This window comes from Athalia rosae, chromosome 3 (assembly GCF_917208135.1).
Source record: "Athalia rosae chromosome 3, iyAthRosa1.1, whole genome shotgun sequence".
NCBI lineage: Eukaryota > Metazoa > Arthropoda > Insecta > Hymenoptera > Athaliidae > Athalia > Athalia rosae.
Genome location: NC_064028.1, coordinates 1,068,572 through 1,083,230, shown reverse-complemented (window position 1 = coordinate 1,083,230; position 14,659 = coordinate 1,068,572). Strand labels below are relative to the sequence as shown.

At 38.0% G+C, this 14,659-nt stretch overlaps 3 protein-coding genes across 12 annotated transcripts; all 3 read right to left on the bottom strand.

The window, feature by feature from the left end:
* Positions 1-2,085: 2,085 nt before the first annotated feature.
* LOC105685489 (cell division cycle-associated protein 7-like) lies at positions 2,086-3,533 on the bottom strand. Its single transcript, XM_012399610.3, has 3 exons — positions 3,335-3,533; positions 2,521-3,246; positions 2,086-2,442 (listed from the first exon to the last, which is right to left on the bottom strand). Exons 1-3 carry the CDS (start codon positions 3,392-3,394, stop codon positions 2,284-2,286), a joined length of 945 nt encoding a protein of 314 aa, XP_012255033.2. The 5' UTR covers positions 3,395-3,533; the 3' UTR covers positions 2,086-2,283.
* Positions 3,534-3,807: 274 nt separating this feature from the next.
* Positions 3,808-7,971, bottom strand: LOC105685488 (facilitated trehalose transporter Tret1-like). 6 transcript variants are annotated; one of them, XM_048652866.1, is made up of 6 exons: positions 7,834-7,971; positions 5,757-6,031; positions 5,393-5,672; positions 4,888-5,296; positions 4,565-4,805; positions 3,808-4,358 (listed from the first exon to the last, which is right to left on the bottom strand). In XM_048652866.1, exons 2-6 carry the CDS (start codon positions 5,806-5,808, stop codon positions 3,946-3,948), a joined length of 1,395 nt encoding a protein of 464 aa, XP_048508823.1. In that variant the 5' UTR covers positions 5,809-6,031; positions 7,834-7,971; the 3' UTR covers positions 3,808-3,945. The 6 variants fall into 6 exon arrangements, with proteins under 6 accessions (XP_048508823.1, XP_048508820.1, XP_048508821.1 ...); XM_048652863.1 differs by having other exon boundaries at positions 7,787-7,924; XM_048652864.1 differs by having other exon boundaries at positions 5,757-5,986; positions 7,787-7,924.
* Positions 7,972-8,394: 423 nt separating this feature from the next.
* Positions 8,395-14,439, bottom strand: LOC105685484 (endoplasmic reticulum metallopeptidase 1-like). 5 transcript variants are annotated; one of them, XM_048652851.1, is made up of 7 exons: positions 14,303-14,439; positions 10,378-11,877; positions 10,054-10,234; positions 9,526-9,866; positions 9,178-9,395; positions 8,763-9,060; positions 8,395-8,676 (listed from the first exon to the last, which is right to left on the bottom strand). In XM_048652851.1, exons 1-7 carry the CDS (start codon positions 14,303-14,305, stop codon positions 8,515-8,517), a joined length of 2,703 nt encoding a protein of 900 aa, XP_048508808.1. In that variant the 5' UTR covers positions 14,306-14,439; the 3' UTR covers positions 8,395-8,514. The 5 variants fall into 5 exon arrangements, with proteins under 5 accessions (XP_048508808.1, XP_048508810.1, XP_020707824.2 ...); XM_048652853.1 differs by lacking the exon at positions 14,303-14,439 and adding an exon at positions 14,210-14,285; XM_020852165.2 differs by lacking the exon at positions 14,303-14,439 and adding an exon at positions 13,859-14,139.
* Between the last annotated feature and the right edge of the window lie 220 nt (positions 14,440-14,659).

Genomic DNA, 14,659 nt, shown 5'->3' with positions numbered 1-14,659 from the left:
TGGGACCTAGGAACGTTGCCTAGAAAAGAACAGAAAAAAACAATCGTGCGATCGGGGATTTTATTTTTCTTCTGCACGTTCGAAATGATGGAATTCATACGTGTAGATACGTTCATCTGTGAACGTGCATCCTGTGAAATAAAATAAAATGGAAGCCCTGAAGCTGAAGATAGGCCTTGCATCCCTTTCAGGTCCCCTCGTTTTTTCATCGATCAGGAGGGATGTAGTTGTCGCATTGTGCTATGCTTTGCGGAGAGTTTGCAATTACAATACAGGCACCTATTACTGAGGGGAAATTACGATTTTATCTTTGGACTGGTTTTTAGTCCAGAGAACCAACCGGTTTCGTTAAAACACGTTATTTCTTTTTTGTTATCTCTTGTTCTGAATATTTTTCTACAAAACTAAGCCTATCCTGAACTGCCATTACAAAATTCGTAGAAACGTTCTTTCCACCCTTATATTCTAGTTCCCACCACATGTCATTGTGACGGATTACTCGTAGTTTTTTCCCCCTTTTTTCCTCTGGGTTATAGTCTGTTCTTGTCTCTGTGAAATTATACGCATATGGGGCATTCCATGCCAATTATCACGAACCCAGATTATTTCAAATATGTAGACTTGCACTTTAAATTGTTTTAAATTATGTTCTCATTTCAGGAAGAGTCCTGTCTCACAAAATTTGAATTGTTCTCTGAAAATTTACCAGTAAAATATTCTTGCTGAAGAATCAATGATATTATTTTTTTTTCTTAATTTCAATCAGCACATTCACTTGAATTTAACGATGATTTCGAGCTAAGGACGGTAATAGAATTTCGATGGTTTCTATTTTTTTATTGATTTTTTTTCATTCTCATCATCGAAAGAATTGCACATCCATACTATCGGGATCAGAACTAGGTAATTTGGTATCAAATGCCCTATATAGTGCATAAGGCTACAGAGCTTGCGCGGGGTCGGGATTATTCCAGACCAGACAGCTTGGCTCCGATTATCAGGAGCGAATAACGTCTCACCCTTACCCTGTGCTGAATTTTTTGGGCCAATTTTTTTTTTTTTATCGTCAATTAATATCGCCTGAATCATTAATTTATCTGTACAGAGATTTAATGGCCGAAAGTGTGAGATACGCAATACTTTTTTCCTTCGCTTTGAAGGTGTCTATTTTGATATTATTTGGTAACGATAAAATTAATAAATAAATTGAATTTGATAATCATGGATGGAATGCAGTCGAGCAAGAATTCCGGAAACAATAATTAGGATAGACGGTTTACATACATATATTATAGTTTCCGACTTTGATAACGCGACATCCGATGAGTTGTGATGATAATTGGAAGGAAAATATACAAATAATGTAATACTAGAAAAACGAAATACTTCTCATAAAAAGACCATTAATTTACAATTTTACAAATCCAGTCCAGTTACAAACAAATACCTAGAGGTTACAGTTGGAAAATCATTTTTTTAATTATTTCATGACTATATGCTATTGATTAAAATTGCATACTTTCCATGCTTCCACATTTTTTCACACTCTATGCGTTTAGTATACCTATCCAATGTGATTCACAAAAGGAAAGAAACACAGATGACTCCATGTATAAAATCGAGACCGTATAAAAAAGACGGTTCATTCAAAATAGGATACCCTGTATAAAAGAGAGGGTGAAAAATTGAACTGTTACCGATTTGTCATTGTATCCTGAAGGAGTAGACTCTAGGTGTAGACATACGGACCTGTTTCTATTTATATTTACTGATGAGATCGATCGACAACGATTGTACCTGGCGCCGACAAAGCTTGATTGTTATACCCGTTCAATAGCACATGAATATAACATAGGTAATATATGTGCGAGGCAGGAGAGCGAAGTTTATAAATCGTCATTTTTTAACACCGAGAATGATCTGTGATCACAGAAAAAATCGCCAACTATAAGGTTCATGTAAATGCAGTAATTTATATGCATAGATCATTTTAGTCAAAGTAAGAATAAAAAAAAATCATCGTATAAAAGATGAAATTTTAGGGCACAATTGAAATTTGGGAATTCGAGGTAAAAAAGCGACTGATGATTAAAAACTTATATTTAATAGTAAGGTGTTTGTCATTTATCAAGGCACGGTCCAATCACGTTATAGAAATTATAGAATATTTTAGTAACTTTAAGGTAATCGTTATTAAAATTCATTAAAATCACCTTTAGGAACATGAGCAAACAACAATTTCTACTCTGTACTCATCCGACATATTTTTACAATTCGAAATAATTACGTATTCTCGGCACCTATAGATTCAAGATATTCCTGCACAGATGTATATCCTCGTTCCTGTACAGCGGGAGCTAAAATTCCTGTCGGGCATTGCCCATTGCGCGTTCTGCATATACTGCAGTTACAGAGTCCTCTGCATGGGGGACAAGCCCATTTCTGTAAATGAAATCACAAGCATAAGCACATTTTATGAATGATGCGCAAAATGTTGACCTGTACTTGTAAATATCTTACCGGATCTTTTAAAACTATCGCAACCTCTTCTCCGTATCTGTTGCGTAAACAAGGGCCGCAAAACTGACCCCTAACCCCGATGCATTCGCCAGATCTGCATACAGATTTTGTATCCATAGTTTTCTGTCTGCACTGATGGCAACTTGTACCATTCTTTGCATTGTATATTTTTCCAGAATTTTTTTCTGCAATGTTTGATAACTGTGCCTCAGTTATTTCATCTGGGGATGGTATGCTATCTGGATTGTATGCTGACTTTAATACTCGATGGACAATTTTTTTCCTATGGTATTCATCATCAGAGGATTCACTAGTTTTGTAACTTCGTTCGTTCTCATCGTCGTCTTTATCGTCTTGGCCAAACAAGTTCCATTTCATCATAGCAATTTTTCTCTCAAAAGGAACTGCCCATGGGAAAAGAACTTGCAACTTTGCTCCCCTACGTCGTTTTCTGCCATCATCCTCGTCACTCGAATCTTCTGAATCAGACGTAGTTATGCCTTTTTTCGCACGGCTCCGCGTATTATATTTCCGGTGAAATTCCAACTTCACCTGCTTTGGCCGCCAACTTCTGCTTTCGGAGCCATTTGGTTTGCGTCGTTTCCTTGGAGGCAGATATTTCTCTTCGTTTTCAGCATCCGAAACTTCGAGGGTTCTTCGAAACGGTTTTTCCTCTATCCTTGGATCCCCTTGGTCTTTTTTAAAGTCTTTGAAGATTTCTGAAAACTATAAACAATCATTTTTCAATAAACCATCTATGGTTAGATATTATTCTCAATTTGTCAGTAAGGTTAGATTGATACGGTCAACTTACAAATGCATCCCTTTCTGCGATATTATTCCTCCTGATAGCATCATAATCTTCATCTTCCATATTTTACAGAAGTTTTTATAAATTCTAAATATTATCCTATTTCCAACTTGAATAGTAAATAATTTTCAACGTACGTACGTGCAAGTTAAACAACCGGCAGAATGCAAAACTTCGTAAACAAAAATAGTACTTGACCTTTGTAAATTTTTTTATACGTAGTGAAGCGCGCCATCCAGCGGTGAGAAGCGAGTCGTTATTGAGGCCCCTCTACGGTCCCTCACAGAGATCAGTGAGACCCCTGCATTACCGCTTCGTACGGGGCCCTGCATGGTTTTGGTCATTCGATATATTTCGCTCAGGAAGTAAAAAAGGGATTGACTTTAGGATACACATTGTGAGTGAATAACTGCAACTTGGATGATATCATACCGGGCAACATTAATACCTGTCGACAAAATCTGCGAAAACTCTAATCGAATTGAAACAGCCTTGTCGTATTTGTTCAATTGGAGAACTTGCATTTTGGTTACATTAATTGTTTATAATATTATAAGTTACATTATTTGCTAATTTCTATTTTCAAAATCCAGATGAGCCTGGCCCATATTTCGTCAATAGCCAGATTTTTCCAAAGCCGTCGTTGACTCCGTAGTTCTGTGGAGTTGCTCTTGGATCTCCTGGAGAGATTTCTGCTTCGTCTCGGGCACGAAGAATAAAATGAAAATGAAGCAAAATGCTGTGATACCCGCGAATCCCCAAAACGCGGCTTCGATCCCCCAGGCGTCGACAACGACTTGGTAGAGCTTCGTGACGATAAGTCCGCACAGACCAGCCATTGTGATGACGGCCATTCCAGCCGAAGCTTTCAAATTGTACGGGAATAGTTCCGAAAGTACAACGCCGGGAATTATTCCCAATCCAATCGTATAGATGAGTATGAATCCGACCATACTGACCAACGGAAGCCAAAAGATCGGACTAACGTCAAATCCGTTGGACTTCAATTGAAAGTATAGGGCAACGCCTGTTGAACAAGAATGAATAACGAGTGATCTATTTAGTTTCCGCGCATTTTCAATCCGAATAAAACCACAGGTGAGTTTTTTTTTCTTCCAGAATACTTTTTCTGGTAATCAGTGGTTGACTTTCGCGAGCACATGCGAAACAACTCTTAACCGATTTATATCTGACTATATTGACAAAAAATTAATAATCAACGTTATGACTTACCTACTAAGAAAATGGCTGACCCGGCAGTCGAAATGAGTAACAACAACTTTCGCCCGGCCAGGTCTACGGTGAAAATGCACAGTATTCCACTGAGGAATTGGACCACTCCGACAATAATAAGAGAAACGCTTGGATCCAAAGTTGATCCAGCTTCAGCAAAGATAGTACCACTGTACGTAAGAATCGCTGTTATGCCGCTCATCTGCTGGGTGAACATCACACCGAGGATGATGATCAGTGCCTGAAGAAATGGATTAATTTCGATATTCCGTAATTACATTGCAGCCGTCGGATTTGAAGTTACTCGGTGGAATTCTACGAACCATTCGATTTCCCGGTACCACGATCAGATCCTTGGCATTTGCCGCATTTCGTAGATCGTATTCGATGCTCGCCTTGATCTTATCGATCTCCGATTTCACATCCTCGGTACCTCTGAGCCATTGTAAAGCCTTGGTTGCGCGTTCCGGTTCATTTTTCATTATTAAATAATAAGGAGACTCTGGCATCCAGACGAAAACTAAACCAAAAACTACGGGCAAGAGTATTCCCATCCCTCCAAAAGGCACCCTGCTAACCCATGGCCCGATGGAATAGGCCAGCAGAATTCCTAAGTTCATCATTTGAGAAATAATTGCACCAAGAGCACCTCGGATCTTATCATCAGCTATTTCTCCGATATACAACGATGACGCTATATTCGAAGTGCCGGAGCCGATTCCTGCGATGAATCTTTGGAGTAATAAATATCATTTTTTATTTCTGCGGTGACTCACGAAGGATTTTGTAATCGCTCGAGTATGATGCGTACGATGAAATTCGAATTACCTTGCGCAAATGAGCCACCAGTAGCCTTGCGCTAGAACTAACAGGATGCCACTGGCAATTTGAGGAATACACGAAGCCAGAAGTAACCATTTTCTGCCAGCTTTTCTAACCAGCACAGTAACTAGCAGCGGACTTAACATGGCTCCAAATTTGAAAATGCTGCTGACCCATGCCCCTTGTCCCGATGTCAAGTAAATGTCGGAGTCGGGGTTTCGAAGTTTTGGTAGAGATGGTGACGACCATCCAAAATGGTAGCCCGTGCAGACCGACGATAGCGTCGCTATAGGAGCAGAATTTTCATATATTTTCACAAAGAATTCAGTCAAGTAGAATATGAGTTCTCCATAATAACAGAAAATATTACCTGCAAAGCCAGCAATTATTTGCGTTCCGATCTTACGTCTAGGTTCTTCCATGGCACTCTCCAAACGGGCACTACCTAAGTCGTATGTGGGCGAGTGATCACTGAATTCTGGTCACGAAATTAAGTTGCTTGGACTATTCAACACTAGGAATGAAATAGAAATGCCCGCGCCACGGTTGTACCCCCAATTGTTTTATCGCAATGGACCAAGTCTAGGCATCATTTCATTACTAAACAAATTGCAGTACAGCATGGTAACAATCACGTGAAATCTTCTGTAATTATATCGTATCTCATGATTCCAGGTACACGAGCGAAATATACTCGTACAAGTTAATACGGAACCGACATAATCAAAAAACAAGAACTGTTTTGCACCAAGTCATAGGTGAGTTCCAGGTATAATCTTTCGGTCCAAATATGGTATACCGAAACTTTCTAATGTTAAACCTCCAAAATCTATTCATTCCCACTACCATGCTCGCATCACATTGATGTCACTGGCATACTTGAAGTAAACAAGTTACGCAGGAGCTTCAATGTTTTTACATCAGTTTGCATGTGCAAAATGTTTTTTGCGCGCAAAATAAGATTTACCATATAAAAATGCAATCCAAGATTGTATTTGATATACGGCTTGAGAAAATGTTAATCAATTTCATCGGTAGCTATTCGTTGATTTATGCCACGTGCGGCCAATTAATTACAGCGTAATTTTGAATTCAAATAGGAGCACCATGCAGCCGAATGATTGTTTTGCCACATCAAAGTATCTACCGCAGCTGAACATGAAGAAGTAGAAATTGCACCTCATTTACTCTCGGGATCAAGACATGGCCTGGCACATGGCTGTTGTCAGTTTTAATCAAGCAAATTGCTTGATAGCCGCTTTATTCGCTAATTCCAGTAACCCTACCGACCCGTGTGCGTATAATCATGCCAACTACGACATTTGTAATTTTTCAGTTAAAAGCGAAAAATTAAACGGGATCGCATAATATACGGAAATCTTCATGAGCGGTGGAAACATAGGCAGTCGTTCTTCAATCGAGGGGTCGGATCATAGGTCGGATTGATCATTGTGAAAAAGCAACAACCAGGGTAATAAAAGTGCACTCCATAGATAATTGTAACGACAGTCGGTTACATTTGATACAAGGTAATACGGAGCGTGATACAAACAGCGGAATCTGATTATCTATTTCGCGCATGGACATCGGGTGGCAGCACCGAGGTGCATTCAAAATCTTTTGTCATAGTCGCGCGTTACGGATTACATGTGATCTCGCGAAGTGCGATCATAGGTAATTCCCGCGAAATCTCAATGAAATTGTCAAGAGCGATTTCTTGTTTTCTTATTTTATTTTATTTTGAAAGTGCAGACGTATGCCATAATAAATGTTCAGGAAATACGATGCCAATCGATGCAATAGCAGCATTTAAAAACTGGTAGAGAAAGGTATCTAGTTTGATGATACCTGAAAAAATCCCATGAAATTTTCAGTACAGATTATAAATTCCACAAACATACCCATTCTAATTCGAGTGAGCAAGATTATGAGAATTATGAGTATAAAATCCAGTTTAATAGGAGAGAAACTTAATTATTGACATTCATCTCTACGTATCAAATGAGATTCACCATTCTAGATCAGTGATGGGAATTGATGATCTCGGTGCACTGTGAAAAGCAGAATATCAGAACCGCGGATGCATGAACAACGCAATCGTTAAACTAAACGATAATGATTATATGAGTCAATGTTCTTTCTACTTCTTAACCGATTCGCGCTGCGGTGGGCGGATAACTAGTGGCTTGTGATAAGAGGCGTATCGAGTCACCATTTGGTGGGGGAAAAACGTCGAATTTTTGAAAGATGTATTCTCTAAAACGGCTGAAGCAATCAAAATGACATTCGGAAAATCGGAATGAAGTGGCTAACCTTTAGATTTTGCAAAATTCTTAGAAAAATTCGTAAGAATCTAAATACTCTGTGAAATAATTGAAAAATTTTAATATTATACTTAACAGATCCCAATATCCAGAGATCAGCCACTAAAGGAGACCAGAACACACATTTAGAGACAAGAACCAGGTCATTTCGTCAAGAAATGTCGGAGAGTAGACCTTTTAAAAATTTGTGTAAGCAAAACCGACACTATTTGTGTCTCTTTGTGTTTCTACTGGAGATCAGTGGTCTCTACGAACATCGACCTTCATACACTGAAATTATGGACGCTCACAGCATGCTAGAATATGGCATTGACACTTCGAGCATATCATTGACAGCGCGTAACGAGAGAGATAGTGTCAAGAGGGCTCTATTTAAAGAGTGGCTGTGTCTCGCTCTAATCTAATGGATTACTGCGTGCGCATCAGAGTACAGTATCCTCCATCATTGAGAATTACCCTTCTATGCCTCTAAGCACATATATGTACTACATATATGTAGTACATATATGTCTAAGCAATGCCTCCATCACATATATAATGTTCAAATTTTGTTTATGTTACGTGACATAACCTCATCTGTCATTTTATTGGTTTCCTCGAAGAGAAAACCGCACTCGATGCAACCCAGGTACAGCCCAGGGCAGCAGTCGAATTCGCTATATGATTCAATCGGCTGACAAAATATTCACAATAAAAAAGTTTTAATCTTTTTCTTACTTCGTAAAGGTTAAAGCTTCATAGAAAGTCGTAATCTAAGGTGTATCAAGGGCCTAGATCAAGGAAACTATAGGTAGAATAAAAAACTTAAAAGATGTAGGATTTGTAAGTCGACGACCAATGGAGAGGAGCTGCCCATAATGGCAACTGTTCAAGAATCGAAGCGTAAGGCGTTTTGGTTGCTGTAGTATTATGCAAATAGTGAGCATTCAAAGCAATGTCAATTACTGGACTTACTCCATCGGAAACCTGAAACACAATGACAAGGAATTAATAACTGAAGCTAACCAAACGCAAAACTCATCATGCTTCAATAATGACTAAAGATTACTTACTGCTAAATCCAACCAAATCTCAGTTGCACCCTGTGGTTCTACCGCATAATTGTGAACCACAAAGTGCAAGGATCTACCATTCACTATTATGGGTGTATTAATTCCATCAACAAGTGACCAATTCGATATAGTCACTCCGTCTCTAGGTGAAAAGAACAAGGCCATGTGGTCTGGCCCTGTTAAATTAAGAAGCAGTCTTCTCGACTCAGCGGTTGTGTTCACCCATTCGCCTGTAAGAGACGATGGTTGGTATTGCTGAATTGTCGGTGGCTCGCTCGGTATCCAAAAGCTCTCTTCCCTGTAATAAAATTCAAATCGACTGTAGTTTTGTTAGCTCATATTCGTTTCAATTTTGGAAGGCGTCTTGTGAAGAATCATATTGTAATACGAGTTACCATTTCAAGTTATTACTCACAGCATATTAAGGTCTCTTGTTTTCCAGAGGGGCATACCACAGAATATTGCATCCAAGCAGGTATCTCCTGGTGTATTTCCTACAACCTTCACAGTGGTGTTCTTAGATACATACTCTCTGACCGTTCTTGGGCCATTTCTATCTAGATTTTGAATCCAGAAACCTGCGTCATTGTGCATTACTTGACCATCAATGTCATGTAGGGTTCGTGCTACATGCTGAAATGATGATTACAATGTAAATCAAATGATTTTAATGACTTGAATCAAAAAATTCAAATTCAATGTCAATGTCAAGTTATTTTTCTGATATTCAACTCATTCAAGTCGTATCTTTACGATAACTTACCATGAGCCAGAATCGTTGTGGCTTTGGGCTAGTGAGATCAACACTGTACGGAGTACCAAGAGGTGTGATGGTAGCTGCTAAGATGGTCAAAACGGCAGCTAACGTGAAACCAAAAATCAAAACAGCTGGTTTTTTGACGACAGCAATTAAGGGTGCCCAATAACTGCCAATCAACGATGTTATCAATGCATAAATTAAAGATATATATAGATCCGGAATGATGTTTGATCCTGATCTACCCATTATTGGCAAGAAACTGGTCATCATCGATCCAAGCCAGAGTACATAGATGGTTGGGATGATCAACCCAATGCAGACATAAATTGCAAGCCAAACTTGCACTGAAAATCAAAATAATGGCAGAAATGATTCACTTACGCAAACACATGGATTATTGAACAAGTTCTTATAGATGAGAATAAAATAACATGAAATCCTACTCAAATTAGTCTTTTAACTCTGCAAACAGAGATGTAGCAGACAAATTTCCAGATTGACAATTATGATAATGAGACTTTCTGCACTCACCAATTCTTTGTAGCTTGAATACAGAAGTAATAACATTAGCTGCAGAGACAAAGCCCACAATCATTGCGATTATATAGGCTGATTTCAAACCAATACCTGTAAGTACAATTAAAATAATTGCCCAAAATATCCCCACAGCCTGAGTATTCTGCTGTGCCCGTTGCCCAGTTCCTAAACGGCTCTGAAAATACAAATTTTAATGCATGTGTTACAGTATTACATTTAATTATCTATGGAAGATGGTTTGATGAATTATTGATATTTTAAAAATCTCATTAAGCTGAGTTTCTCAGTAGAAAAAGATGCAACAAATGACGAACTAACTGAGATCACCTGCTCTATTGGTCGAGCAGTCAGGGCCCAATTTACACCCAGCATAGGAAGCATGCTTGGAACGACGAACAAGCCAATCAGCAGCCACGGCTTCCCATACCAGGTCATTGCGTTATCCGACCAGTCAAGTATCATGCCAACTAAGGCAGAGAGCCCAAACCCCAAGCCTATTCCCAATATTTGACAGAATAAGCTCGCACCGAGACTTATAGCTCTGTCTTTCATGCTGCAACCTGCATCAGGCCAAAATGGTGAAACAAGGCCCAAAAGTGCTACCACTATGTTTAGGATAATTGAGACGGTTGTAGAATATCGAATGATGAATAATCCAAGAAAATCGTAAAATAATGCATCTCCATCGACAGAATCTTGAGCCAGTTCCGGTGCATTACCCAATGCTTTTACCAGGGCCATCATGTTATCTCCGGTATGTTGATAACATCCATCGGGAATTATGTGATAGTCATCATATAACGTGTGATAAACATGTCCCCCTGCGTAATAAGCCATATCTAAGCCATGGAGATTACCAAAATCCCTAAATATTCTGAAATCCGTATCTGATGGGACTAAGCCACTCTCAAAAACATCTGTTATGACTGCAGATGCATGTGGATGTGGAACTGATGAGGCATAGTAGGCGCTAAGCCATGAATTTTTTGGGCCAGCTTGAAAGAGAGTCTCCCTGCCACCATGTCCTGCTGAATCGTAGTTAATAAACGCTCGTACATCAGCTGCCCATGGATGTGTTGTTACAAATGCATGAGATCCTTGTAATGGATTTTCTTCCCCGCCATTGAAAAGAAAAATAATATCGTGATCCAATGTAGTTGTACTTTGAGATAATACTCTAAGTACTTCTAGCATTACTGCACAGTTGATTCCATTGTCACTAGCTCCTGGACTAGAAGGATGTGAATCATAATGGCAATTGACCAACAGAGCTATGCTGGAACTATTTCCATCCGATAATCTTGCGAGGACGTTTCCAATGTTGGTGTAGACATTGACGAATCCAGATACCAGGTAGGCGCCACTACCTCTTGCAAAACTGATCTGAACACTCTTCCCATTTGTTGCGTGCGTTTGAATTTGTTGCAGATGATGCTGTAGATACTCCACAGCTAATACTTCGTTCTGATAACTTCCCACTACTTTTTCCCCTATTTGCGCCAATCCAATTAAATCAGACTTTGCTCTCTCAGTAATAAAAAGATCTTTTCCAGCTACTATGTCATTCACATTAAGGGCCTTCGGTAGTCCATTTAAGAAATAATGCTGAAGACTCATGCTGATTAGTAGTACCAACAACATCGTCAGCCCACACCACAAACTTGGTACCAAGTCTTTTCTCCTATTGTCTTCATCATACTCAGAGTCATCTGAGGTAACAGAGTAAAGGGTTTCCTTGCGACGGGGTAAGTTTACCATACTGTATCCTGGATCTTCACGAGTACGTCTATAACGCGCGTCTCCTCTTCTCTTGGGATCCTACAAGATGAAATTAATGTCCAAACATTATATGACATGCCACACATTTTACAACAAAGATATTAGCAATCGATAAAATAGACAATAGTAAAGGGTATAGTAGTTTGAGATATTGTTTGCTCATTTAGTTACTAACTTTTCATTTACATAAAATGCATATCTTTGTTCACTATTTCCGTATCACTATTGAAATCCAAAATTCTGAATGATGAGGCACAAGCACGCGGTACACTGTGCAGCCAATAAATGATTTTTATCATTAACTTTTTGATTATACAACCTTATGCTATGAGTGAAATACAATTGCCAATCTTCCATGATTGAAGAAACCTTTTATACGTTACTACCTGGCCTTGTAAATTTGATGATAGTATCTGAACTGGCAAAGCTGGACGGTATTGCCATATTGTAAATCAACGAGATTAAGTTATTTGGAAATACTTTCTCAATGACACATGATGTTCGTCACAGTTAAAATGAAATTTTTCTTCTAACCTGACCGATATGAACTGTGTATGACGAAGCAATCATGCCTTTGCATTGAATTTCAATATCCGAGAATAATTTACTTGGCTTAGCATTAGCTTATAGTAAAATGCTATTAGACAATTTTATAGAAAAAGGAATATTTTAATAAGTCTAGGATTAATAAGCAATATCTGACCTAATTTTTTCCAAATAGCACAATAAAAAATGTAATCTCAATTGGCGCTTTATAAAAATTTGAGAACTATCGTTCGATAGAATAGCGGAATGAGTCACCCACTAAGTTACCTTGATGAAATTACGCGTGACAGTCAGTTTGAACGTAACATCTTGAAGTCTGTCATCTGACCAGAACCCAATGATTGTCATAATCCTTCATTATTTACAACAATTTGAGAAATATTATATGATGCCTTTAACTGATCCCATTACTATAGATACAATTTTTAGAGTTTGAGTGTGGTCCTTGTGCCTTCAATTTGAGGAAATCATTGATACTTTGGGCAATTGTCAAGGATAGCCTGATTCTCAAATATACGTGAAGACGTATTAAAACGTTTATATTTTTTTCATATCTTTCATGAATTAGATTCATAACTGAATGATGGCGGCATTAGAATCAAATAACTACCACTTATTCATAAATATCAACAATACAGCTGATACGAAATAGCTAGTTCTACTAATAACATATATGAGCAAACAAAGGGCAATGAAGTGTTAGGTATTATTTTGTTTGCATAGTGTCCTGTACAATATCAGATACAAAATTTCCAAGTCATGAGAGACCCAATCAGATAGGAAAATTATCAATTTGATAACTTATATTGTTCAATTCAAGTGCATCAAAGTTTAGCCTTAAGTCTTCCCAACAATAAGTACTATATTGGTCAGATCATTGTCCGACATAGAATTTCAACACTTATTGCCGTGGTCGAGTGAATCTAAGATTTGTACATCAGCGTGAGTCAAATAATAATGGATAAAAACTAATCAGATTACGCAAGACTCATTTTTAATTTCTAACGAAATATGGTTCGATAACAGATCACAAACTATTTGAGATGTAATCTGTCATAATTAGCGGTATATCAAAATACTTATACTCATTGATTACTGCTCACATTTCATACTTGGTACTTCAACATGTCTCGAGATAATAACAAGGTAGCGAATAATAGACATAGCATAAGAGTGTAGAGTGTCATGTCGAGACTAGCAAATTACCAGCTATACCCATGCTTACTGAGAATTTCTACACTACGATTACATTTATACATGTGAGATTCAATAATACGTATAATAATAATAATACATTTGGACAGACTGAATAATAGGGGCATGCAAAGCGTGAGAAAAAAATTACATTCATTATAATTCTTTTAATTATAGAATAATTATATTTAGGATTCAGAGAACAGCAATTAAGGGTATTTATAGATCCAGTTGGTTGGTTTTTTGGAAACGAAGATTGAAATCAAAGGTTTGATACTACACTCTTCGTTTTGTTTCCGACGATTTCGTAAAAATCAAGAGGCAACAGGTGTTTCGGCCATGTGTGATTACTCGTGTTATTTAAGGTGCGACCGGGTGACATATACATAGATTTTTGATCGCGAACAACCAATCAGAATATTTGCTAGTACGAATAGTTTATTCGTGGTGTTCATTGACCGATAGTTTATCCCCTAGTTCATTTTCTGCTTAATTGTTCTAAAAGATTTTTGGCTCAAACAACAATTTATGGGCGTTGCTAAATAAAGCGTTATTACATGGCAGTGATAAGCTGACGTGCTTTATTAATTTACTTTGCAGAAGGATTTTTTCCTATAACAGGCCTTCCTACCACTGTATATATCCATCGAATATTTGTCTGGCAATCAGAATTTCATGGTAAAGTTAGCAGTTACTGAACTTATGAATTTATTAATCAACTCACCATCTTTGTTGTTCTGCCTACGTCCTATCAAGTAATAAAATAAAAAAGACGATTTGAATAAAACCTAAACAACGGGGTAGTCACTTAGTGGCGCTATTTTCAAAATTACTTCAGGCCTAAGCGTGAAATCCAAAATCTCGGTAGAAAACTTTGAAATATTTTATACGGGGGAGTGAATCGGGCGTACGAAATCTAGTGCTGATGGTCTGGATTATCTGGAAATTGATAGATATCGGTTTATTTCTTAATCACTGACGAATTATGTTTGAGCTCAATATCGCCGGCAATCTGTAACTTGGAGAAGATAAATAATCAAGAAGCGGCGATGTAAAAGTATTCTGAAATTTTTTATTTTGT